Source organism: Parasteatoda tepidariorum, chromosome 10 (genome assembly GCF_982258835.1).
Source record: "Parasteatoda tepidariorum strain Cologne lab strain chromosome 10, Ptep-v5.0, whole genome shotgun sequence".
In the NCBI taxonomy this organism is placed as follows: Eukaryota; Metazoa; Arthropoda; class Arachnida; order Araneae; family Theridiidae; genus Parasteatoda; species Parasteatoda tepidariorum.
In genome coordinates this window covers 64,037,801-64,065,671 of record NC_141764.1, presented here as the reverse complement: position 1 = coordinate 64,065,671, position 27,871 = coordinate 64,037,801, and the positions used below count along the sequence as shown (strand labels likewise).

At 29.7% G+C, this 27,871-nt stretch overlaps 3 protein-coding genes across 13 annotated transcripts in view; 1 reads left to right on the top strand and 2 right to left on the bottom strand.

Moving 5' to 3' along the window:
- LOC122273931 (leucine-rich repeat transmembrane protein FLRT2-like) overlaps window positions 1-3,372 on the bottom strand; it is a 50,173-nt gene extending 46,801 nt beyond the window's left edge. For 3 of the 10 annotated variants that reach the window (XM_087154085.1, XM_087154081.1, XM_087154092.1), the window contains exons 1-2: window positions 3,272-3,362; window positions 2,211-2,307 (exon numbers count right to left, since the gene is read on the bottom strand). The gene's annotated coding sequence lies outside the window, so the exon portion shown is untranslated. Of the gene's footprint in view, window positions 1-2,210; window positions 2,308-3,035 lie in introns of all 10 variants that reach the window. The other 7 variants (XM_087154084.1, XM_087154088.1, XM_087154089.1 and 4 more) reach the window with 7 other exon arrangements.
- A 113-nt stretch (window positions 3,373-3,485) lies between these two features.
- Window positions 3,486-12,804, top strand: LOC107450720 (enhancer of rudimentary homolog). Of its 2 annotated transcripts, none has more exons than XM_087154078.1 (4): window positions 3,486-3,645; window positions 3,953-4,037; window positions 9,525-9,645; window positions 12,214-12,804. In XM_087154078.1, the coding sequence occupies exons 1-4, from the start codon at window positions 3,643-3,645 to the stop codon at window positions 12,311-12,313; spliced, it is 309 nt and encodes a 102-aa protein (XP_087010204.1). In that variant the 5' UTR covers window positions 3,486-3,642; the 3' UTR covers window positions 12,314-12,804. The 2 variants fall into 2 exon arrangements, with proteins under 2 accessions (XP_087010204.1, XP_087010205.1); XM_087154079.1 differs by having other exon boundaries at window positions 3,495-3,538.
- Window positions 12,805-14,936: 2,132 nt separating this feature from the next.
- LOC107450719 (uncharacterized) overlaps window positions 14,937-27,871 on the bottom strand; it is a 32,692-nt gene continuing 19,757 nt past the window's right edge. The window contains exons 15-17 of the mRNA XM_071184004.2: window positions 18,070-18,227; window positions 16,536-16,650; window positions 14,937-15,078 (exon numbers count right to left, since the gene is read on the bottom strand). Of these exons, the coding sequence (XP_071040105.2) occupies window positions 14,975-15,078; window positions 16,536-16,650; window positions 18,070-18,227 (377 nt within the window). The 3' untranslated portion in view covers window positions 14,937-14,974. The remainder of the gene's footprint in view (window positions 15,079-16,535; window positions 16,651-18,069; window positions 18,228-27,871) is intronic.

The window sequence follows — 27,871 nt, the reverse complement described above, 5'->3', positions numbered from 1 at the left end:
CCGAATTTTTATAACGACGCGAGTTTCAGATCGCAAATTTCATTTTAAATCTAAGTGATTTTCTATTTTTTCTTTCGCAATTCTTTCTTTTTCTTCAAAAATTTTTCTCGGCAGTTATTGCTATGCGTTCCTACGTATTATAAAAAATTTCAATTATTCTGTTACGACATGCAAATTTAAAATCATGCATTTGACGCGCTTTATTTGTGCTGAGTTCAGCATAAATATATTTTTTCCTAATTATTTCTATACTTTTCCTCGGGATTTTGACGATCCCGTTATTTAACTATGATGTTATTACGACACGTGATTGTTAATCACGCAATTAAATAATCACTTTTTGATACTGTATTACCGTACAGTTTTATCGTAAATCCTAGTTATTTTTCCTTCTTTTTTATTTCCGCAACGAATATGATTTGGTCGAATGTGGTAATGAATTGTGATTTGATCAAAAACCAAATATTCGGCGAAAAGAAGAAGAAAAAATCTATTGAACGCCGTTCACTTGGGGCCAAATAGCAAAATCTTTTAGCAGTATAGCAACACTGAAACTAAAATTTCAATGCTCGGAATAATATTTCCTGGAAAAACGTTAATTAACTCTAAAAAATAAGGCCAATCAAGAACGTTTTTGAAAATGTCGAAAAGCGAAACAGAGAACATAAAAATCAATCTTAATTTTTGAAAATTTTTTTTAAAGCTGAACATCTCAATTTTTCAATTACCAGAAAAATCCAAGAAAAAAGAATTAAGTCAACAGAAATGCTATTAAAAATTACTGCGTTATAATGAAAACGTCTAAAAAAAGTTTTTTTTTATTTAAAGAAAATAAAAAGATAGAAAAAATGTTCTTAATTTTTTAAGTGAAAATCTTATGCCGAAAATCTCAATTTAAATTTTTCTCATTGCCATAATTTTAGAAGAAAAAAAATTGCTATAAAATTTTTTTTTATTTGTAACTTTATCTTTAAAAAATGCTGAGTCATAATAAAAATGCCTAAAAAAAGAAAAACAGAAAAAACAAATTTTTCTTAGTTCCTGAAACAAAACTTTAATGCTGAAAATCACACTTTTCTATGTTACTGGTTATTTATATTACAGTACAGGGAAAGAGTGATAATAAATTAATAGTATGAGACGTTCTGTTAAAATGCTGGGTTATAATAAAAACTGCAAAAAATGAATCCTTCTCAATTCTCAAAGTATCGAAAAAATGACAAAATTGACTTGTCTGATTATAATTTTTAAAAAAAAAGTAATATCTATAAAAATTCAAAAATAAAAAAAACTTAGAAAAATGCATTTCTAAAAAATATTTTGCCAAATATTTGACTGATCATTCAACCAACTGAATTTTTCACAGAAGGGCCAAATACTCGTTACATCCCTCCCTAATTTAAATGCAATGTTATTGCAACTTGAGAAATTCATAAAATGGCGGAAAACGTGAATTTTTTAAACTGCTTACTGTTAGTAGTTTAGATTTCAATTTTTTGTTGCTTAAGTGATCTTTTTCGATAAAAAAAGGAAAATGTTTACGATATAAAAAATCTAATAATTAATAAAATAAAATAATAAAGTACATTACAAAATAAGCATTGAATTTTATTTTGAACTATCACAGTTTTGTTTTTATTTTAGGCTTTTGTTTAAAACCTATAAATTTTCTTCAATTAAAATATTTAATTTGAATTTATATTACTTAATTACGACTAAACTTTTTCCTACTTTCATTCTGTGGGCATTGCAGTTTTTTTTAAATTTATTAGAATTTAATTCTAAAATGAGTTTTCATATTGCATGATATGATAAAAAAAAATATTTCTTTTCTTCAATGTTTATTTATTTTGATAAATCTATTGTTCATATGATAAAAATAGCAATTTTTTTTTGTAAAAAAAAAAAAAAAAGTATAAGTTTTTTTATTTTTGAATGAATTCTAATAATGGAACACTACTAAGTTATTGATATTACTAAGTTTATTAATAAAAAAAATGGAACGATAATGTTTAAATAAACATTATTACATTTGTCGTTAACATGTCTAAATACATGTGCGGCCCTTCGTTAGCCAACCTGCTGTGCAAGTGGCCCTTCACTCAAAAAGGTTGTGCACCCCTATCTTACAAAAAGTTTTTGTTTATCTTCTTAAAATGTTTTTTCATTATGCAATAATTCTAAAATGGAAGAAAAAAAAACATACTCACTTTTTTTAATTTTTAAAGCAGCATTCTAAATTAGGTTCAAGGCACAGGGTTAGCTACTGTATCTTCTTATAGGATAAAGAATTATATTCCTTCAATCCTAAAAAAAAATCACAAAATCTATTAACTGACATGTACAGGAATTTTATGAATATATTATCCTTTTAAACTCATGCAAAAACATAGAAAAAACAATTAAAATTTTTTGCTGCATCATAGATACCATTTATGATTCCTTAAAATGCGACAGTGAGAAAAACTCAACTATGAGATTTTTTATTGAGAATAATGAAGCTAAATTTTCTTTCATAAGTTTTATACAGAAATTAACTACAATAAATAAAAAATTCAACATGAAAGCTAAGTGTATAAAAAAGCAACCCCTAACTCTGAATTCATAATAATTATCATCCACAAGCCTCAAGTTGTGCATTCCTGTTTTAAACATTAATTGGGGAATGTCTAAAAATATATTTCTAATTTATAATGCAACTTTGGGTTAGAGTGTAAAATTGAGTGCTCCTTGAATTAAGCAATGTAATTTTACACTTCACTGTATTCAGAATCATAAATTTTTCTATTATTGCTATCTCAACTTCTTATCTCACTGTCTTTTTTTCTGTAAGAACATTAAAATAAATAAATAAGAGGGGTACCCAGTTATAAATTTTTATTAAGATTTGGTGACGAAACTGAATAAAAGGGAGTTTTCTTAGACATGAAAAAAAATAAATAAGCATTGAAAAAAAATAAATAAGCATAAAAATATAACATTGCTTAATAAAAACGATCTTTACTGAGTAAATTAGGATTTTATTTGTATATTACATGAATATTAGTTCCTTATTGTACTGGAGTATAATATATGCTTGAGGTATATTGATAATGCGCATACATTTATGATGTTTTCATCATCATGACATGAAGTAAGAACAAAATAAAATATAGAGTAAAAAGAATTCTAAATTTTACAGGCTATGATAAAAATTAAAGCATGTTTTTAAATTTAATAGTAAAAACAAAGAAACTGGAAGAAATAATCGTAACAAATTTCTCTATATAACCTGCATTTCAAAACAGAAAGCTGCTTTATTCAATCAAAGTGTTACTTCAAAATTTAAATTTTTCTCGCCAGATTTCCTTTTCTTATTTCTGTGCTTTTTTAGAATAAAATTAATTCCTATATGACATTTAGCTTATAGCTTAGTTATGCTAAACATCATAATTTGTATTAAATATTAACTGTAACCGTTAAAAAGTGAAATATTTTTTTCGACTTTCTGCTTTTAACTGTAAATCGTCAATAATTCGTCTCGAGTTTGCTTAGAATGGTACACTTTGATTTGAATAAAATAAATATTCTGTTGTAAAATTACGTTTATTGTACTCGTTTGATTATTTCGAGCCTATCTTTTCCTAATCATCATAATTTAGAATGGTATTTTCTTTTCTTGAAATTTTATTAGCGCTGACTACGCTTATTTAGTTAATGTTTCGCTTTGTAATCAGCTTACGTATTTGTCAACATGTTACTTTATACCAATTGCTATTTACTGGAATATTGCCTTTCTAATCTTATTTAAATTTATTATTCTTATAATTTTCTTTTCTAATTTTATTTATGTGTACTTAATTTTAATTGTTAAATCTATATGGCAACTGTGTAAAGTGTTATTATCGCTGTTTCGTATTTTAAATGTTTTGTGCTTAAATGTTTTTTGACCATCTATGTTTTTTTTCAACAGTCACACAGCATACTCTTTGTTCAACCGGGGAAACCTGAAACTCGCACATATTCAGATTTTGAATCTGTGAATGAATGCATGGAAGGTAAGAAATATTGTACTCCTACTGTACAAAAATACTTCTATATTTCTATAATCGGTAACTGTTCGCGCGTATAATTATTGGCCAGGAGGATGGCTATGAGTTATTTCTATTGAGTATGTCCCTTTCTGTGATTTTTAATGTTACAGAGGTTTCTGTAAGTCCCCATTCTTATGTGGACAAGTCTACCTGGTTGCTCAAGTTCCAATTTTAGTTTCGTCAAAATGTTATTTCGAATTTAGATCTTGAGAAATTTAAACTATTCACTAGAAATTTAGCCAAAAGCAAATGTTAAAAATTTTTAATGATTAATAATTTCTCAGAAAATTAGTTAAATTATGAGTTACAAATTTACTGTAAATTAAAAAATTTTCTAAAATGCAATTTCAAATTTAAAAAAATTGCTATATAGAGAATTATTGTTTAAAATGCAAACATTTACATTTTTTATCTCAGGTCGTAATAGTATATAAAACACCAACACTTCGAAAACGGTGCAAAAATAACCAGAAAACGACCTGAATTCATGATGAAATTGTAGCATATACAGCTTGTTGATATGTAACAAGTCAAATTCTAAATGTATTAAAATTATCGCTATTAAAAAAATCACAAACTTTTTATGAAAAGATAAATTTTTGTAACAACTGTTGGATAGTGACATGAATTGACAACTGAGCCATCACAAATTAAAAAGTGAAGACTATTGAAGCTCACATTTCACTTTAACATTGTATTGCATTGAGAAAAATTATAAGAACGTAGCCGAAAAGCGCTATATGATTGGTCAATTTATTAAAATGTATTGAAACGGGTCATTCTACTGGTTAATTTTTGCAAAGCATCTGTATTTTATTCAGTTCTGAAGATATGAATTTGGTCCCAACTCTAATGGATTTTCCACTATACTTTTGGATTTTGCCAGATTTTACTGTTTTATTTAAAATTCTCCTGGTTTTTGTACATTTTAGAAACTTCCCTAAAATAAAGTATGTTTCCTAAACAATCCCTATTGAAATAGAATTTTTGTACACATTATTGCTTGAATAATTAAATAAGTATTGTTAATACATAATGAAGTGAACCTCATTTATAGAAATCAGTTCATAACTTTCTTTGGTTTTAAAATGTTCAGTTTATTTTATTCACAGCTCTCTTTGTAAATTAATTTAAAAAAATCTTTTAAAACTATGTTTGATGAATTAAATGCCTATTAATGTTCGAAATTATGACTAAACGTAATACATAACATTTCAAGTATGTTTAATTTCAATCATAGTATATTTCTATTTTGTTGACTTTAAAAATCCCTGATATTCCCTTCGTGTGAAATATTTAGTACATTCAATACAATTTTAGTACAATATTTAGTAGTTATCACGAAATTTATATTTCGTAAAATCTACCGAATTTTTATAGTTGACAGCTATGTATGACGCATCTATGAATTCTTTAGCATGATTTCTAAAAGTGAGAGCTCATGCATAATGCATCTCATAAGGACTTATTCAGACATTGTAGCTATGCAGGTTATGTGACGTGACAGTATATGTAACGGCAAAGTGTGCTGAACCCAAGAAACACAGCTCCATCAGGAGACAAATCAAACATTGCAGGCGTCTCTCAAGGTTTTTTTGAGAGGTACCTATTTTGTGAAAATTTTGACATAATTTGTGAAATTTAAAAATTATCTTAAAAAATCATCACAAAAACATGATGAAATAAGAAAATATTTTTAGAAAATATGTTCAGTATTTTGTAAAAATACCGTTTTTCCTAAAATTGAATTGAAAAGTACAGCTAAACAGCAGTAAATTCGCTCTGGACAGACCACTGGGGTATACAAAATTGAGCATTATGTGACATCAGTAAATGCAATGGCAAAGTGTTGTAAGTGAAAACTGAAAAACACCTTTCTCTGTCAGGAAACAAAAATCAATCGCTCATGAGAGATGGACGGAAGCAGAAATAGGATTGTGTGCTGTCGTCTGCTGTTTATTTTCTGTGTAAAACTGCTACTTTGTGGTGTGTCCAGGGTATACATGAATTTTTCCAGATTCTCCAGAAATTATGGTGAACCAGAAGTAACCAGCTATGGAGTCATTTAGCAATACTTTTGCGAAGCATTGTTTTGCGGAATTAATGATTTTATCGTGTTCGACAATGTGGCGAATGCTTCACGCGAACCCTGCAAATTACCCTTTAACTAAAACTTTATGTATGAAAATGTTTATTTTGCGATATTCAGTCTGGTTACCCTGAATCTTGTTCAAATGATAGGTACTCTGAGCATAAAAATATTTTATTCTGTTTGTCTTTCACTCAATTAAGTTTTGCAATCTTATTGGTGCGTATCTTTCCCATAATTAATTTTTAATCAATGCTAAAATATTGGGTTTAAATTTTTTATTAGGTTTTTGTTGTATTATTCCCCCCCCCCCTTTTTAATTTGCATTCTTGTTAAATAAAAATTTTGTTGAAATTTTTTTATCTTCTATTTCTGGAATTTTGCTTAAATTCACTCTTTAAGTATGAACGCTGCTTAAATTTATCTTGTATATTAACTGCTGTAATAATTGTTTAACAATGTTTATGAACATAAGATTGAATAAGGATTTTTCAGGGAAATTGTTTATTTGAGTTCACTGATTCAGATAAGTAATACTAATAGTTAACTAAATCCTTTTGTGAGTTTACTCTATATGGGAGAATTCTTCACAAAATGTTTAAGTGTAATAAACATATTTTTTAAGATGTTAAGTTTTCTAATTGCGTATCTTTCTCAGTACTGATATTTTAACAAATAATTTAGGGTAAATATCTTTTTTTTTTTTTTACTGATACAGAGTTACAAAGTATGTTTGTTTATCTAAAGTTGTACAAATTTAGATACACAAACAGAAACATTATTATCTGTGAACTGAACTAGTGATGTAATGAATAGTGATGGGGCCGAATACCGAATATTCGGCCAAATTTTAAGCCGAATACTTACTTTTTAAAAAAAAATTCTCTTTTGATTGTAATTAAAGTAATTTTCAAATTTTAAATTAAAAATGAAATAAATATTAACAAAATTGCTTTTTTAATCTTTGTATATTTAAAAAAATTTTTGAAAACTTGATTTATTTTTTGTAATAATTTAAATATCTTGATGCCAATAACAAGGCAATATGGCTTTTATAAATCTAAATAATTAATAAAAGCATATTTTAGTTATACTTGTAATTTATATGCTACTTTATTTAAGATAAGAACTCATTACTTACTACTGTTAAATGTATTCTTAACTTTCTTTTTTGTCAGAAAAATTATTAAAACTGAGAAAATTAAGAACTTTTTAAAAAGTTTCGCTTTTGAAATTTTAATTTTGTAATTAAATAATTTTAAATTAAAAATGAAATAAATATTAACAAATTTTCTTTTTTAAACTTTCTATATTTTAAAAGAAATTTAACAACTTGATGTATTTTTTGTAATATTTTAATTATCTTGATGCCAACAATAAGGCTTGCACAAATCTAAATAAAATAATAGCAGCATAATTAATAATAACATATACATCATTATTCGGCTAGGCAAAATATTGGGCAAAAGGGCCGAATATTCGTTACATCCCTAAACTGAACTTAAATCTTTATGAATGGTCGGGCAGGTCCTGTCACTATTAAATGGGTTTCTTAAGGAAGGTGCAACACTGAATCCTATGAACTAATCTTAATAAAACATGGTTTGAAGAAATTGTTATAAAACAATGGTAGTGGGAAAAAAATCAGTTTCTAAGAAGTGAAAGAAAGTGATAGTATATCATTCTCTCTAAATTGGCTATTAAAGCCACGATGGTTACTAACTTAAGTTTCACTGTACCTAACCCAGGGTTGGGTTTTTGACGTCAAAAAGTGGTTTTTGACGTCAAAAAGTGGTTTTTGACATGACAAGGGTATAATACTGGTTTAAACTGTCAAAAACCCATCAAAAATGTCAAAAACTAAAGTTTGCCAAAAAAATATATAAACTTCAAAACTACCAACAGTTGCCATGCATTATATTGAAATTTAATTATACTATAGGTAATAAGCAGATTTTAAAATATTTTTTAATTAAAATTAAGGTAAAATAACAGATTTAAAATCTCAGAAATTTATATTCAAATGCATGTGCAGAAAAATTTTGCACAAAATTTTTTTAAATATTTATATTTTGAAAAAAAAATTTTTTTTTTGATACTTAAGAAAAATAAAAGTTTATTACTATGCATTTTTGACATATAAGGAACATATAACTAATATTTATAAGGAACTTACAAGTTATGTTGTATAAATACAAACTTGATACAAGTGTATGAAAATTTTTTTTAATGTTATACCGATTATCTTTATTATCCAGATTGTTAATTTGAATTTAAAAGTAGTTATATTTGTGAATAATGATAAATATAATTCATATTGTTTATTATATTTATTTATAATTATTACACTTATCATTTTAAAATAATTTTTACCTCTTAATTTTTTTCCCCCACTTGTATTAAGAATACAAATAATACATATCTTGAAAGCAAGAAGTAATTATTCAACAGCTGAATATTTAGATATTCAACAAAACTATGTATATAGTATTCAGCAAAATGAAATTCACAAGTATTTGGATAAACTAAATTTTCAGCATAGTAAATGAATAGGCTGAATATACTGTAAATCGACACTAACTATTCTGTGTATTTAACAGAAAGCACTTAAATTTGTATTGTCTTATGTTAAAAAGATTATTAAGAAGATTTAAAAGAATATTAAAAAGATTTTTCTTTAAAAGATGTCTAATGTGCAAAACTGCTAATGTTTATCTTTAAAAATGTCTAATTTTTAGTATAATCTTTACTATACACTAAATTTGGTTATAAATAAATTTCTTAATAATATCACTGCAGATTTTCAATAACACATGAAAATGAATACATAATATTACAAAAAATGTGAGCTTTCAAAAGTACAAGATTTTGGTTACTATTCAAAATATAAGTGTTTCTTCAAAATTTTAAATTTATTTTTTCTAGAACATATTTAGATTATTGTTGTTGTTCATTTACGTCGCACTAGAGCTACACAATGGGCTATTGGCGACGGTCTGGGAAACATCCCTGAGGATGATCCGAAGACATGCTATCACAATTTTGATCCTCTGCAGAGGGGATGGCACCCCCGCTTCGGTAGCCCGACGACCTGCACGCGAAGTCGAGCACCGAACATATTTAGAAACACTATCCTTTATAAAAAATATATAAATTTTATGTATTAATTAAATTTCACATATGAATATAGGTTTTTGACATTTTCGACAGTGAGGTTTTTGACATGATGGTTTAAACCATGGTTTAAACTGTCACATGTCAAAAACCTGCCAACCCTGACCTAGCCTAATTAGATAACCATATAAGATTGCCTTCAATTTTTTTAACTGTTAATTTGTAATTTGAATTCAAATACTTTTTAGGTGTTTGTCATCTCTTTGAAGATCATCTAAAGCGACAAAATCCTAATACAGCTTCTATTACATATGACATTAGCCAACTTTTTGATTTCATCGATAGTCTGGAAGATCTAAGCTGTCTAGTGTATGAAATTTGCATTTTATTTTGTATTGATTACATTTATTATGAAATGTATTTTTTGTTATAATTTAAATATCATAACCTAACATACAGTGTGCACAAAAATAGTTTAACCTGAATAACTTTTGATAATAATTCATGTTCAAGCAAACTTAAAAAATTATGCATTGGAATTTGTACACACGCGGTTTTGAAATCAAGCATAGATATTCCTATTCACACAATTTTAAAATCAAACATCGAGATTCATATTCACATTGTTTTTTTAAAATCGAATCTCAAGATTCATAGTCATATGATTTGAAACTCGCGCATTGAGATTTATATTCACACAATTTAAACAAATAAAATCTTGCATCAATATTGTTAAAACATTTATGGCATTCTGTGGATAAATGCTTCCTACGTACACTTTTTTCCAGTTCAAATTTTGAGATATATTTTAATTACTTTTAAAGTGTTTTTGCATTTCTGATATTTCTATTTTTAGCTTTTTTACCAAATTCAGCCTGTATAATGTAGGCAAACGCCATTCGCGGAAAATTTGTCACATTGCGGAAATTTTTTTACTATTACTAAAAAGTAAAAAAGTGCCTCTTCAAAGTTTTTTTTCAAATTTCCAAGAACAAAAAATATGATATGAATTTTATGCTTTTTCCTAACAATGTAAACACTTTACGATTCTTATTTACACGAAAGATCGTGCACTGTGTTTCTTATTTTCACGATTTCGTATCGATTATCCCTATGGAGAGAGCCTCTTTCCTTCTAAGTGCATGTCAAATGGGTGCCAAGCTCCCAGCACCAACATCGCCAACTCTTGAAATGACGTTGCACACCCACCTTTTTGCTTGCTTTCTTATTAATAACAATGAACAATTAATAAGAATTAATAAAAATGTTATCTAAAAATAATAAAAAATATAGGTCTTTCTGTTCACGTTTAAAGAAACAGAAGAATAATAAATATTGTTCTTGCCGACTGTTTTCTTCTACAGTGAAGCAAAAGTAAAAATTCTTTGTCTCTTATTTGATTTGTTAAGAACATGTCAGAATAAACTGTGCTACTTTTAGTGGTCCAATCAAATCCAATGCTCTTGCAATGTCATACAGTCATTTTTTTTCCAAGAACGAATGTTCTCCTTATTTATCAAAATATTTCTCCTAGTCTAGGATTCCAATAAGACTACAAAACTATAACCTTTTTTAATTATACAATGATATATATCATAAATGATAGCACAAATTAAATTTCTCTCGGAGGTGTTTAACCGTTTAAAAAGCTTTTATATATTCTTCAAAGCATATTAGTATAGTTTGATAACAAAGTTAAATATTAAATAGAAGCATATGCAGATGTTGTACTGCAATGGTCTTTTCATTCAATGTCTTTTCATTCAATTCTTTTCAATGGTCTTTCATGGAGTTTAACATTTCACAAAAAAGTTTTATAAAATTTTAAAACTTGGAAAAGCACGAATGATAAGTTTATTGCCTCTTGATGTCATCTGACATGTACTTCTCTGTAAATAAGGTATTTTAAATCCCTTTTATTCAATCGATTCACAAAAAAACAATTAAAAGTCAATTCAGGTGGTTCAGAAATAAGTATGAATTTGAGCACCATTATGGGGCTAGTCCCCCTTCTACTTTGGAAATTCATGTCCTAAGATAGATATAATTTTAATCACAAGTGTCATTGCAATTTCTTGAAACTAAAATCTTGAAATGTCAGAAAATCTATATCTTATTATTGAAATATTTAAACGTAACAGAAAACATTCAAGTCTCTAAGTGATTTCACAGTTTGAAGGAAATGTTCTTTTTAGTCTAGCTTTCATATGAGAAGCAGTGGATAATTTAGTAATTAGATGATGTTTTGGTTTTAATTTATATTCTAAATTGTTTTTTGCCAAATTCTAGGTTCAATATTCTAAACTTTATCTTTAAATATTTTATGCAAAAGGTGGAGTAAAGTGAAACAGGTACAATTTATAATAGAGATTTTAATCTAAAATCTCTATCATAGAAAATATATAAAATTTGGTTTAATTTTTTAACAGATTTTTTTATTAGAATGATTTCGACTTTCTTTGTCTAAAAAGATGAAGGGTTTTGTGTATGCATATTGCACATATTACAGTTCTTTAGATAAGTAATATATTGTAATTTAGCAATATGTTTTTTTAGTTATATGCTTTATTTTTTCATGTATTTAACTCATTTCTTCCTCTTAATTTTGTATGAGAAGTTACTAACTAAAATTTATAAAATGATAAGAAGAGTTGATAAATACAAAGAACAATTTGGTTCGATAATTGTGAAGGAGATTAATAAAACATAATGTAAGTGTCATTGTAATATGGGGTCTTTCTAAAGAGTATAAACTGTATTGTACATTTAAAACAGGGATGCACAATCATTTTTGAATAATGAGCCTCAAATACTGAAAATATATTGTGCTGAGGGCTAACATTAACAAGAAGTATATTTGTAATTATTCTGTCTATAGTATTGTTTTAAATGGAAGAAAATATTTTCAACTACTTATTATAAGAATTTTCATTTTAGATTTCAGAAGTCCACTATGACCTATGCTCCCTACAATAAGGACTGGATCAAAGAAAAAATATATATCCTTCTAAGACGACAAGCTACGAAAACACAGTAATCTTACGTAAATAATTTTTCATCCTGTTTTTATATGCTTATGTGGTACATTGTCAAAATTATTTATGCTTTATTTCTTGGTATAATTGGAATACCATTTAATTATTGTTCATTTCCAAATTTGATTTTTTTTTAAAAATATATAATTAGATTTAATAATAATCTCAGTTCTTAAAGTTGTTTTTATTAAAAAATATCTGAAAAAATTCATTGCTGCTTATTATATAGTTTTTATTAAATTGTTTTAATGGTTCTTTTTTTTTTCTTTCATTAATTTGCATTAAAATAAACTGTTCAGTTATCAGTTCATCAAATTAATCATCATTTAGTTGAGTATTAACAAGCACTGGCTGTGTATGTGTCATTGTAGTATTGTATATCTTGTTTCTTTTTGTGGCATCTTGTTTTCGTTCATGCAAAACATGAAATTGTACAAAATTGTATTAAACCTTTCTTTGTAAAATGTTAATAAAAATTACTTTCTTACCCGTTTCCATGTTTTTAGGTTTGTAATTTTTTATAATGTCAGGGATGAGATTTTTACGCTTTTTAGCGGATTTCCGCTTTTTTCACTTTTATCTCTTAAATCTCAGCTTTTTTTTTATCAAAAATTCAGATTTTCTAAAAATTTCATTTTTTTTAAATAAGTATTCCGCTTTTTCAGAAAATTCACCGATTTTCAAAGAGAAACAGAAAATTCAAACTACATAGCTACCAATCCTTTCTCGTTTTTACTTATTTTAGCTATTTTCTCCCCTTTTACTCGCAGCAGATAAGATTTTCCGAATTTTTTACCCGCCCTCCAATAGATAGATCCGATTTTTGTAGTTCAAACGACGCTGCTTCTGACAAGCCTTTTAGAGGTCCCAAGCCTGGAATCTGCTAATATCTCAATTCTTATTCACGCGATTTTAATATCAGACATAGCTTTTCATATTTGCGTGTTGCGATTCTTATTCACACGATTTGAATATTGTACGTTGCGATTCTAATTTACGAGATTTAAAAATCCGATATTGTGATTCGTATTTACGTTTTTTTAAAAACCTATGTAGCGATTCGTATTCACGCAAGTTTAAAATTCAATTTGTTGATTTGCTCATGCGGTTTATAATGTTAGACATTGATTTTCGTATTTATACGCGATTTTAAAATAAGGCATTGGGATTCACATTCACGCATTCTAAAAGTTATGCATCATAGTTCTTATTTATGCAATCTAAAAGTTACGCATCATGATTCGTATTTACGCTATCTAAAAATTATAAATCTTGATTTGTATTTATGCGTTTTAAAAATTCTACATCCCAGTTTGTATTTTCTCATTTTCAAAATCGTATACATAGTTTCATATTCATGTGATTTCAAAATCCATAATTGTCATTCATATTCACGCAATTTTAAGATCAACTATCGCGATTCTTGTAAGAAGTAAATTTTTTTAAAATTAGTTACTATAAAGGTGACTGTTTTTCTAATGACGATTATTAGTATATGTAAGTGTTACAACATCAGAGAAACTGAAAGGGAATATATTAAAAACTTACATTCTGTGCTTGCAAAGAAGAAAAAATAGGATTTGTCACAAGATGTTTGAAGATGGACTAAATATAGCAAACATAAAAGATATAGCAAACAAAAGCAATAACTTAAAAAGGGATTGAATTTAAAAAAATTTTTTTAGGAAAAAGAGTTAATTAACTCATCATCAAAATTTTATTTATAATTGCTGTTATTTGTGCTATAAAATGCAAAATTCTTATCAAATAAAAAACAATTATCTAAACAGTTGCTGATTGTCATGTAATTTTTGAAACTAAAATAGCAATTTTTGTATGTTAAGGAGTTACTATATATTTCTACTTCACTGTTATTGATATGTTTCAGAGGGCTGTAGTTAGATTAGACTATTATATGGACATAATGATTCGGTCCATTGTTAAAGTTTTTTTTTTCCGATATAATTTAAAAAGTAATATTACTGATATATTTGCTATAAATCACATAACAGTATTTATTAAAAGAAATGAAGTACTAATGTATATTCTCAGTAGTTTTAATCTGCTAAACCAGGTAATTTTTCAAGTAGTAATTGTCTCTTATGTGAACTGAGGAAAAATATAATTTCCAGCTTTATTTTTTCAATTGGTAATTTTTTTTCTCCACTAAATGTTAAGTATCAATGTAATTGTTTTTATAATAATAGATTAGTACACAATTGTATGTCAACACATTATTTATTACCTTAAACTATCTGGAATTTATTATTAAAGGGTTGCGCTTGCGTAAAATTTACTATCGTGGAAATTCGGCTTTTTTGCGTTTTGGCTAATCTCGTTCCTGTAATGTGTTGTAGTTTAAAAAAGAATAATAGAAAGAAAAAATACAGAATTCTAAGGTATCCTAGGTCATGGTTTTTAATAGTTGCTGTTTAAAATTTATTTGAATATATCCAAACTTTTATTTGCATTTGTTAGTCTAGTTCATCACCACTTTAATGGATGTGGACTTCATCAAAAGTCTATTTCATCTTCTTTTTTTTTATGTATTAAGAACTGTGTAATGTTTTTATGGACATAAAGAAATTTACAAAAGTTATAAATAACAAAAATACAATTTTATTGACTATTCAAATACAATACTGCTCATTTTTAATTCAAAGCTATTCCTTTCCATGATGTTTATCATTAAGTCTTCTTGGAGTAAACTTTTTACAGCCTTTTGTGCAGTAGCTACTTTCACGATCAATATGAAATGTTAGATCAACTGAAATGTTAGAAAACATTTTTACAGATTTCATTATTTGCAAATATTGTAAGTTAAAGTATATCATTTTATCTTCTGTTATTAGTAATTTTATTTAAAAGTATCAAGTGGGAGATAAGAGCAAAAGTTTTCTTAAAACATATTTTACTACTGTTGTAAGATAAAGCTAAAGTATTTATGTGTGCTCATTAAGCCATTATGATTAATTTGGATATTTTTTAAATGTGATAACATTTAGTTAGAGAGGAATCCAAATATTCATATAAAAAGTAAAGGATTTTTTATCCAACTATCTAAGTTATCATAATGCCCTGATTATATTCCCTTTATTGGTTTATTATATTGAGATACCTAGTTTTATTTATATGTATTTCATTTCATTTTACATAGAAGATTTATTTAGTTACTTATTTTAACTACTACTTATTTGATTACTTAAATCAATAATATCAAAAAGCCTTTATTTTTGAGTTATTGTACTTATTGTCAAGAATATTTCTTTAAGTTTTAAGTCTATTGGGTTGGAACTCTAGGAGAGAGCCTTTGGAAATTTTTATTTTTTAATATAAAATTTTTTTTAAATAATTTTTTACTATATAATTTTTTTAAAATAATAAGATATGCTTCTATTATTAAAGTTGGTTTGCATGATTTCTCCAACTAATGTACATATCCTATTAAAATTTTGCATTTTTTAAAATTTAATTGACAAGTTTTTTTTTCAGTGCAGCTTATTTTATTGGTGTAAATTTAAAAAAAATTTTCCAAACAAAATTGTTTGGGAACTGAAATCAGTTCGCAATTATAACATTTTTAAATGAAAATTGTCAAATTTTTTTCTCTCTTAGATGATAAAAAATTGAATTTGTTATTGTATTAAAAAAAAAAGAAAGAGGAAAGGTTCCTGTTTTTGTTTTTGCCCTCTAAAATCCTCTCAACTCCTTTAAAACATTTATATGTTGCATGATGAAGAAAAACATTTCTGTTATGGTTTCAATCGACGTTATGTTGTATAAACTCAGATTTGGCAATTAATTTATAATGGTAATAAGAAATATAAACACGAAAATAATTTTAAAAAATCTTATAAGGCTGTTGTGTAATTTTGATCCTGATCGAGAGATCCTTACTTGAAATGATACTATCTCCCGATTTGCACACTATGTTGAACTGTAATTGTATATAAATATACACAATTTCTGTTGATTCTCCTTTAATTACAACTTAAAAGCAAAGGCGTGAACTCTACACCAATAAAATAACTATCAGCTACAGTGATGATAAAATTAAGTCTTTCCTTGGTTTATTATCAGGCCTGGCAGTGCGAATATTCTAATTTGATATTTTGCCTGCTCTTAATCTTTTGAGTATTTAGTCCCTTTTTTAAAGCGGGGGTGAGATTTCTTTTCAAAATTCTAGAGATAGACTAATCACATAAAAAAATGGCTGAAACTTACGAGCGTCATTAGCATCTGTTTCATTTGCAGTCCTTTGTACTTGATGGATGATTGCATCCATGTGGTAGGCTTTTTCATGAAAATCACTTTGAATGTTTTTTTCATCACGGTACTCCTAAAAAATAAAATTCATGGTGATTTTAACTGCTTATGGATTGCCATATGCGTGGGCAATTTAAGCTTTTATGCTCTGGTCTTATTGTAAGATATAAACATTTACCTTTATTTTCTAAACCAAACAGAGATCCTTTTTTAAATCAGTTAATGAACTTATCAGTAGTAAACAATGCAAGCGGCAAAAATTAAAAATTGATTTTTGTCTTCGCAATTTTGTATGATAAAATATAGCAAATATACATATTGCAATAAAAAATATTTTTTAAAAAATCAACCTTTTTTTTCAATCAGTTACCTGAAATTCTAATTTGGGATTCACAATACTAGAAAGGAAAAGAAAAACCTTGAATAATTCAGTTCGCCTTAATCTACATATTGGGTTGTTTGGAAAGTAACTTCGCACCTAATCGTATATTATAATTCATATCCTTTCGTCGATGACTTAAATTACATTGTATTGCAACTGGCTTCATGTCTTGAGGAGCACAATCATTACATATTTTGACATCTTGTGTGATGTAGCAATGCTTGCTTGTGGAAAAGTTTGATCCTACGAAGTAGTTTTGGATTGGTGTTATTCTAAAGTGTAAAATACTGTTCCAACAAGAAAAAAAATCTGTGTATGGGGAAGAAGAATTTGCAGTATACCAGTGCCCAAATTGGTTTGCTAAATTTCGATTACAATTCACCACCCCAGTAGCCCTAAGCTGAATAAAGGCTCTAATTGATGCGAATAACAACTCGAGAGATCGCTGAGAATTAAATTTTTAAAATTCGACCATTCATGATCCTTCGAAAAGGTTTAGTTTAATCCCAAAGGTTAACATGTATGTTAACAAAAGGTTAACATCCTTATGTTCTAACCGAAAGAAATTTGAGTCTCGTTTACGTCTGCTACTTGCTTCTCAAATGTTAATAAAATTATCCATTTTTGAAGCGCGTAATCTCTGGGGACAAGAAATTGGTTGTCTACAAATATATTCCAGTGTCTTCTAATTTCTTTAGATGGTAAAATCTTAACTGCTAATAAAGAGGCCAAAATTTCACCTTGATTAATTTTTGCCAGTAAAAACAAAAATTTTATGCGCGTGGAAGCTTGAGATGGCAAAAAGTGTTGAATCAGAATGAACAATATATGATTCAATAAAATATTTATTTACAATAAGAAAATCCTTTAATCGCTTTCTTAACGAAATTCCTTCTTCTATGACTCTCCACACGCTAATGGTGAAAGCATGCGAAGTGTTGCCATAAGTAGAGAGTTCTGCTCTACGCCACCTGTTCGATCGCCAATTTTAAAATTAGATCAATTTGGAAACGAGAATAAGGTTTGGAATATGACTGATTGAGTAATGCCGTCTAGGAGGCCTTTCTTCAACTTTTAAAAAAATTGGAAAATATAAATTTGGGTACTTACTTTGAAATTTTTCTTCATCGCCTCTTTAAATTTTAGATTTATCCTGTTCAAAAAGTCTAAATCATCACTCTCGCCATCTTTGTCAATTTTTTCGAATGTATTCTTTCGAAAGTCGGTGAAGTGCTTTTTGAATAGTTTTTGCATAAGACCACTGCTATCTTTTAAAAGAAAACGAACAAGTAAAGAGAAATGTAGGACAACAATGATAGGACATATGAGCACATCTTTTGTTCAAATTATTTTTATTTTGTGTAAGCATCTCTATGAAAGTTTTGATAAACACAATATAAAGTCCCGGATCCATGCACAATGACTCGGTCGTGCATTAGTCCACACCACACATTAACCTTTGGGGAATCCCTTTGTGTCTCACGGTATTCATGGGGGTTTTCAGATATGCACACATTATGGCTATTAACAATGCCAGAAACATGAAAGGATGCTTCGTCGGTGAACATTATGCGCTTCAGAAAATCAGCGTCATCTTCTATCCTTCCTACCATATCTGTTGCAAACGCCATCCTCCTAGGCCAGGGATGGGCAAACTACGGCCCGCGGGCCAACTGTGGCCCGACGGAAGATTTTATCCGGCCCGCGGACCGAATTTTAACTTTTTACTTTCTCTATTTTTGCTCTACAAAACATAAATTAATTAAAATAGTTAGCATTAACAGCTTCACTTGATAAAATGTTGAAAGCAAAAGTCCCTTATAGAATAGCCGTAGATTAGCTCCAACTAGTATTTGTCTTTCTCGAGGAGCAGACATATGGAATCTAATATGGGTGAATTGTACTTCACATGAGGCTTACTACGCATTTTAAGTTCCAACGAGCGGATTTTTCTTCCGGCGTGAGTTCTAACATAATTTACTGCGTATGGAAAGGCTGCACACATGCAACGTCATTGTAAATAATGGTGAAATTATTAAATGTATGAAATGGCTACTGCCTTTTTGAGTTATTTGTAAACATTTTTAATCCCAAAATGGCAACTAAAATTTTTAATTTTTAAAAGAATTTTTATTTTAGAAGTTTTTACTCGGCTCACCAAACTTTTTTTTCTAGATTTTTGGCCCACGACCAAAAAAATTTGCCGATCCCTGTCCTAGGCCTATCGTCCGGTTCCAAACCTTGAACAATTTGAACTTTGTATGCATGCAGTCTTAATTGTTTCTTAATAACCTTGTACCCCGTCGAAATTGGCATATCCAATTCTCTTGTTGCTGATCTCACAGATCTTCTAGGATTGTCCAAAAATGTCTGCCTGACACGCTCAACGTCAAAATCACTTGTGCAGGGACGTCCGGGTCAAGGGTCATGAAACTTTTTGAGTCTATCTAACCATTTATGTTATTAATTTTAATCTATCTTTATCATTTTATGAGTTATTAAACATCAAAATGGGTCCGGGACTTTATAAACACCCTGTATATCCCATCTGTAGACTGAACGGATTTTTTTCTCTTTGATTAAACTTTGAATAATTATCTTTTTACTTATTTTTTTTTAAATTTTAGAATGGATTTTCCTGTAACCTGTTAAATGAAAATTTTATTAAAGAGCTATTATTTGGCGATTTATTATAAATCGAGCCAAGTGTAATAAAAAAGAATACTCTTAATTCATAAATTGTTTGGCGAAAGATTAAACATGGTGATTTATAAATTTATAACAATCCTTTAACGGACTAGAATTTTTATGTTCATGTTAAATAAGTTTAAAAAAAAATCTGTTTATAAAATTAGACTTCCACTACATGTCTAATAGAAAGTTAACTGTTAATTTTTAATTTCAAAAGGTTTAGAATTTAGAAAGGTAAAGAATTTAGCTTAATTCAATAGTTAGGAAATATGCAGTGACTATAAGGCATGGCAAAGGTTTAAAGTGTTTTTTTGGTGTTTTTCCAGATAGGTTTTTAAAGTTATTGTAATATCCACTAGATGTTTACAGAAAACCAAACAGAAACCTATTTTTAGGTAGCCAATACAGGGCCGTCTTAATAGCAAGCAGGGCCCCCGGGCACTGAAATGTTTTGGGCCCCTATTACATTTCATACTGTTTAAAATAGAACTAAAAAACTTCACATGCAGAAAGTTAAGTATTTTTAAGATATGCAATTATTTTAACAAAGTTAAACACATTTTTATAGCCCCAAAAACTCAATGCACATGAAATAAAGCATTTTTAAACTAGGCATAATTTTTCTTAAAAAAAAAATGAAATGCTAACAAATCCTCAAATAGTAAGTAATTTTCAAAACGAAGAAGCTAATTAAAATAAGTAAATTAAAAAGCATTTATTTTGTAACCGTCGCTGAACAGCCGATCCAATTTTTGGGTTTACCAATGTTAAATTCCGCAGCCTTGTAATTTTGAACCCAATACAGAAGACGAGGGAACTCCTGGATCAGTTCCCCCCAGAGGTATGACTTGTTATGGGAACATGGAGGAGTTTGTGACTCGACAGACTTAACGTGCATCCATTTACTACACGGGGAGTTTTCGGACTGCGGAGATCGAACCCACGAACATACCCATACGATACATGGGCCCAATGCCCTACCAAGCAGACTATCCCGGCCAAGGGTTAAGCAAGTTTTTCATTTTTTATTATAACCGTCATTGAACAGCCGACCCAATTTTTGGGTTTACGACTTCTAATGTTCAACTCTGTAGCCTTTTACTTTTGAACTCAATATAGAAAACAAAGGAGTTCTTGTATCAAGTATCGGGAGAAATTTTGCATTCGTGGAGTACTTTTTCAGTGGAACTAACCCGCTTTTACATTACATGGAGATGAAGACCACGAGTGCCTCCCACGGTTAGTCTGACGGCAAAGGGACTCTAACCCATGATCCGCCTGCCACTGAGGATATTTCACGTCAGCACAGTGGTCTGTGCAAGCCGGATGCAGATTCGTATCGACCAGCCGTCATTGAATTCGAACCTGGTTCATATCATGGGAGGCCAAACGCTCTACGCCCTGAGCCATTGCGGCTAGGGCAGGCCCGGACTGGCCAGTAGGCAGACCGGGCAAATGCCCGGTGGGCCGAACCAGCAGCGCAGTTGTTTTTTTATACATTGCATGAATTTCAAGTAATATTGCGCAAATATTAATAATATTAAATAACATATATATGATATATGTAGTAATAATATTGTTTTAATGTACAGGGTGATTCAGAGCATGCGTGCCACCCATTTTCTTCGAGAATGGAGCAAATAATCGATTTGAAATAAAAAATCTAACAACTAAATCGACCCCAAGGAATTCAATAGTGATATTGTTAATTCCGGGAAGTATCCTGCCTGAATCACCCTGTATTTTATAACTTAATATTGAATTAGTTCCTGGAGATACTGTTAGATGTCGTTGTTGACACATGATACAATCAAATAAATAAATAAATGTCCGACTGGGAGTCTTTAGTGCTGTGTAAGATTCTCTTTCTTTATTATTTCCAGTATTGCACAAACGTGAACTTTTATTTTATCCAGTAGAATTTTCTACAATGTGTGACTCTTCACAAAACTTTTAATCTAATGTATTATTTGTTTTTATGTGTTTTTCAAATTCCATTTGGTAAGTACCTATCTTTAATTTTTCTTTCTATATTGTATAGGTATTAAGTTCCAGGGGTTTCCTAAGGATCGGTATCGACCCCCAACCGGTCGAAGGACCTTTAAAGGGGGTCTATAAGGACGAAGGGGTTATGGGGGCCTATAGTCGAATTTGTACCGTACTAAAACATTAAAAGTAAAAACTGGTTTAACCTCAGAATTCAATAGCATATCTCATCATCATAGTTGGCTAGACAGCCGAATGTGAGCCAATGCCTTCCTCAGAAGATTTCTCCTCGACGACTTCCGATTATTCAATAGCATATCTATTTGAATAATATTTGAATACACTATACACTTCATTGTCTTCTAGCAAAAATAGTAGTAAAGTTGATATTTGTTTGTATACAAATTGACTAATACATATTGTATTTATTCATGCAATATTTTTTCATATTTTGATTAGAAAATTAAAGAATTTTTATGAAACAGCTATTCTTAATGGGCTCTGAATCTTATAAACTGCTAAAGATAAATGTCTGTCATTTTCAAACTCAGATTCAACTACAAAGCCGTTATATGTCACATTGATTACAAGTTTAGAAACTATACAACAAAATTCAATTTTCAAGCCAGATATCCGTGCAAAGGCGAAAATATTTTTAGAATCATTTTGCAAATATGAAACAGTAATCCCCGCCAAAATATTCTCAAGAATATTTGAATTAACTACACCGCTCTCCCAATATTTGCAAACCTCTGGTTTAGACATCTTAAAAGCTTTTGGAATGGTATCACAAACGTGTTCAGAACTAAAAAAAAATAGTGAGAGATTTTGAAAGTGTACAAAAAGTTACAGATGATTTTATTATTCGCGTAAATAAGGAATTTGAAGAAACTGAAAAAGAAATTCAAACAAAGTTTCCACAAAAAAGAGTGAAGAAAAGAAAATTGATGCCGGTTGAGATAGCGTCGAATGAAACAGTTTTTGATGATGAAACCACTGCATTTAAGATAAACGTCCATAACATTATTTTCAGCACAGTTGTAGCGCCAATGGAACGCCGGTTTCCCGCAAATGGAAAATTGTACGCTGATTTTTCCGATCTAGATCCGAAACATTTTCCTGAAATACGTCTTAACAAGCTTCAATCTGGCGAACTAAATGAGTTAAGCAAACTCTTGTTAAAATTTGACGAAACAGCTATAGGTGAAAATTTGAGGATTGAACTAAGAAATTTAGCTTTACAGTGGGAAAAACTGACAAATTCAGACCTAGAAGATTATAAAATAATCAGAGATGATCAATCAAATGAAGATAATAACGACTTTACTTTGGAAACATAAGAAGAAGTAAGTCTAAAATGTGAAACACGCAGTGCGTGCAAATATTGTGTTATTTGTTGCTACAAGATATTACTGAGATACAATTTATTGACCAATTCTTGCAATTTAATTGGTTCAGCATTAAAATTTTTACTAACATTGTCAATAAGTCAGGTGGCTTGGGAAAGATCATTCTCCACATTAAAAGTAATTAAAAATCGAATGAGGAGTACTTTATCTTCGGATAATTTGAATGCTCTCATGGTAATGGCAATAGAAAAAGAATCTATTAATGAAATTAGACAGCGACGACATAATCGATAAAGTGGCAGAAAATAGTGAGCTTCTTCAAAACTCATTAAATTAAATTTTTATTTAATGACTTTTGAAGAAGCATTAAATCTATTTTTTAAAAAAAATGTTTAGATAAATCATTCATGTATGTGTAGTATAATAAATATTTTTATTTACTCTTCATCTTTCACCTTCTTTTTGATTTTATCAACCTATGTTTCCTCATAAGAACCATGTATTTTAAACTGAAATATATTCTATAAAGGATTATTAAGCAATTTCAATCTTCTTTCTTACTTCGATAAATTAACTTACGTTCATGAGAATTTATAAGTAAAAAATGCCTAAAAATGATACATTAGGAGCCGCGTACGCTTCGCGCAGACGGTGTTTATCTGAAATAGAGGGCCGATATCTCCAAAATGCCCGGGCCGATTTTAAATCCCAGTCCGGGCCTGGGCTAGGGTATAGCAATTAAAAAAATTCAAGAGGTATGAATTGTTTCGTCAAACTATTAAAAAGTCAGTTATTATAATATTAATATTTAAACATCTTTCAATGCACATCAGACATAACCAGTTTAAAAGTTGCTGTCGTATGATTCGAAACACTGACAATTATTACTTTAATTAACTATAAATACTAAACAGAGTTGGTTGTCAAGCATATTTAGTTGTTGTTGTAGTTCATTTACGTCACACAGGAGCTATTGGCGACGGTCTGGGAAACATCACTGAGGATGATCCGAAGACATGTCATCACAATTTTGATCCTCTGATGAGGGGGTCGCACCCCCGCTTCGGTAGCCCAATGACCTGCACGCGAAGTCGAGCACTTTACGGTAAAACAGTTTAACGAGGACCCGTACCATCCTCGGCCCCTACGCAGACTGATCCAAGTGGTTACCCACCCTCACACTGACCGTAGCCAGTGATGCTTGATTTCGGTGATCTCAAGCATATTCAGAGACATTATCACTTAGGGAGTTGAGCACCTAAAAACTTCATTTTAACGAAGAAAAATAAATTTCGGCTGACTTTTTATTTTTCCTAGTGATAAACTATTCAAACTATTGGTATTTGCATGGTAATCAATCACTATTCTTAGAAAAAAAATGCGCACTTTTTAGACTAGTATATATCCCAATAAGCATGCAACCTTACGGCTATCAGAATTTTCTTTTTATTGTTTGTACTAAAAACCTTTTTTTAATAAGGCAAAAATATTGCAGTTTTTAAACCTTTCATTCTAAAAGGATTAGAAATTATTTTTTAAGACTTTTTTTTTTAAAAAAAGTGTTGTCACTTAAGTAAAATGGTCACTTAGGTCCATAATGACTGTTTAGCTGACGTCACACTAACGATAGGATCAAACTGCGTTGCTCATTAAAATTTCATGACAAGGTGGATTTTAGCTGAGCATGCAAGACTCAAGGTCTGGTTTCTTAGGACAAGCGCCTTATCTGGGCGTCAGCGGGACGTCAACGTCGCGCTGACGCCAACAAAATACTGGTTTGTTAGCTCAAGGCCTGGTTTCTTAGAACTAACGCCTTATCTGGGCGTCAGCGGAAAGTTGACGTAGATCTGACGCCAAAAAAATACTTTTTTGTTAGCTCAGCGTGAGCAGTCGGTCCAACGCAGACATTATCTCTCATTGCGCATGCGTTAATAACGTAAACAAATATTTATTTTGAATTTGTATTGATTTTGTTATTGTCGACCAGTGTTTTAGAGAACAAATAATGACTTTGTTCAAGAAAAAACACATTATAGCTGAGCTAAATGAAGAGTGCTATGTTTAATGAAGAAGCTATGTTTAATGTCAAAATCAAAATCTTGGCTGATTTAAATGTGCTGTTGGATGTTGTCCGCCATTGCTTCTGTGGTTAACGTCACGCTGTAATCCAACTGCAGTTGAGTTGGACGGCAATTGAAGTTCAAGATAAGCGTTCGATGACGTATACTATCCAACTCACAAATGGACCAATCAGAGGTTAGCGCTGATTTCCAGCTGACGGCGTCCTGTCCTAAGAAACCAGGCCTTTAGTGAAAAGAAACCTTATAATTACCTAGGTTTAAGAGTATTTTCACCTTCAGACTAGCTTTATTAAAGGATTTTTTTCACGCTTGAAAACTCTAAGTCAACCTCGATTTAAGGTTTTTATATCGAAGGTTGTTTTCCAAAGTTTTGCACTAGGGTAATGTGCGTAGAATAGAGCAGATTGCCACAGATCTCGCTTTAAGGTTAGAAGATTTACACGTCGTAAGACGCATAACCAACCTTTTTAGGTTTACATTAAAAGGTTTTTGCTGAGTGAAAATAAACCATATTTTGCTATTTGGGATTTATTTAAAAAATTATATAATACAAAGTTGTTTATTCTTAGTAATTTTTTTTTTAAAAAGTAAGATTCTTAAGGGCCCCCTGAGTGCCTGGGGCCCCTGGGCACTGCCCGGGTGTGCCCATGCGTAAAGACGGAACTGAGCCAATAAGATCATACTGTCTTTTACACTAACATCTAGTGTACATTACAAGAACTTTAAAAACCTATCTGGAAAAAATACAAAAGATAAATTTGATGTGAACCTCTGTCATGCCATTACAGTCATTACGTACTTCTTAACTATTTGTATCAAAAATATAATATCTACCCAAAAAGATTGTTCTGAGCAATTGGAAAATGTGGCTTATCATTCTATAGTACTAAGTCCTTCAAATACGCATAAAAAATGAATTAAAAAATTTAACAGAATTATAAAATAAATGAATATCAGATGAGTAAATAAATAATTTACTCATAAACAGTGGCAGATTTAGACACTTGAGGACCCTTGGAAATTAGCAATATGCATCCTTTCCTCTATTTTATTGGCTATATTATCATATTACAAAGTACTCTAAGTGAACAAAAGTCGCTGAACATTTTCTGGCATTTTTCAAATTTCTAAAATCAGTGAACAATGCAGGACGTATTGCACTATGACTTTCGGTATGCTAACATAATGTGAAAGTTTTCGATAAAAAATTGTGACGATTTTTGAGGAACCAAGAATATATTTTTCGAAATAACCTTAGAAATAGCTATTAGCCTGTAACTTCTATGCATGTTTATATTTTTCCATACAATTGAATTCTATTTTTGCTTCGATTATGATTTTATCAGAGTGCCAAAATTTATTAAAGTGAAGATATGATCCTTGTGAGAAATTCACTAATAATGCTCTCCGCAAGAAAAAGATAGGGCAATGCCGTGGTTTAAATCTGTAATGCATCGAATGACAAGAATTAGGCGATCCCCGCCCCGGTTATTTTCGCTATCGAACCCCACTATAGCAACACAATCATTCTGTGTTTTTTGACGATACACAGATTGTTAAATCAAGTCAAATAGTTATCAATTACAAGATTCAAAACGATTTTATTTCAGTAACACAGATTTGGTTTCACAAATGTACTTAACTTCTTAGTCTTGTGAAATAAAATTTAAACCTAATTATTTTGCTCGGTTACCATTCAACTTCATCTACAATTTTACTACTTTTAATTCCCATTTAATATTTGGTTATTATAAAATGCTGGTTAAATATTTTTTGACAAATAAATTATGTATTATTACCGTCGTTGAACAAATGACTAAATTTTGGGTTAGTACTACCAATGTTTAACTCCGTAGCTTTGTAATTTTGAACCCAATCCAGAAGACAAGGGAACTCCTGTATAACTATCAGCGTCTGCGTTACATGGAGAGGAAAACTACGAGAACCTCCCACGGTTAGTATGAAGGCAAAGGGATTCTAGCCCATGATCCGTCTACCACTGAGGATATTTAAAGTCAGCACTGTGGTCGGTGCGAGCCCAGTGTGATATTCGTATTGATCAGCCATTGCTGGGATTCGAACCCAGTTCGCCTCATTCGAAGGCGAACGGTCTACCCCTTGAGCCACCACGGCTCAAAAAGAAATTATATCGTAATATTTACTACGAGAAATTAATTCCTTATATTTCTCAACAATTTTAAATAATTATTTTGTAATGATTATTTTAATTGCATATGCTTTTAAAAGAATAAATATTTTACTGATAAACAATGCTGTTATAGAGATGTCTAAGCTGGTGTCATTTCACTTACTTGTCCACTAGAAGTTGGTGATCAATTAATTACAGATCTAATCAACAGGAATACGCGTTTCTATTGGGTTAGGAATACGAATCGTCTAATAGGAATAGTGCAAACGGAAATCGATTAAATGATAGTGCAATACTGATCTAGTCCAGCTTCTGATTTAAATATCTCTAACTTTTATTAGTTTTATGCTGATGGCAACCAAAAGAAACACTGTAAAACTGAGTTATATAATGTGATTTATTTGTCCAGTACGAATGAACGAAGCGGTAATTTTTTTCTTTAAAATTTTTATGTATATCGAAACCATTTTTTCTATGTATGGTTCATGCAACAGTTTCATATTGTAACACATCTTTAAATTTATTTTCTCTATTTTGGTTAATCATTTTTGCAACATACTAATAATATTATAGGGCTATAACCATATGTAGAGCGGCACTGCAGGAGGATTTTTGTCTTAATAATAAAATCACGTGAGTAGTGAGCGGTTCGTTGG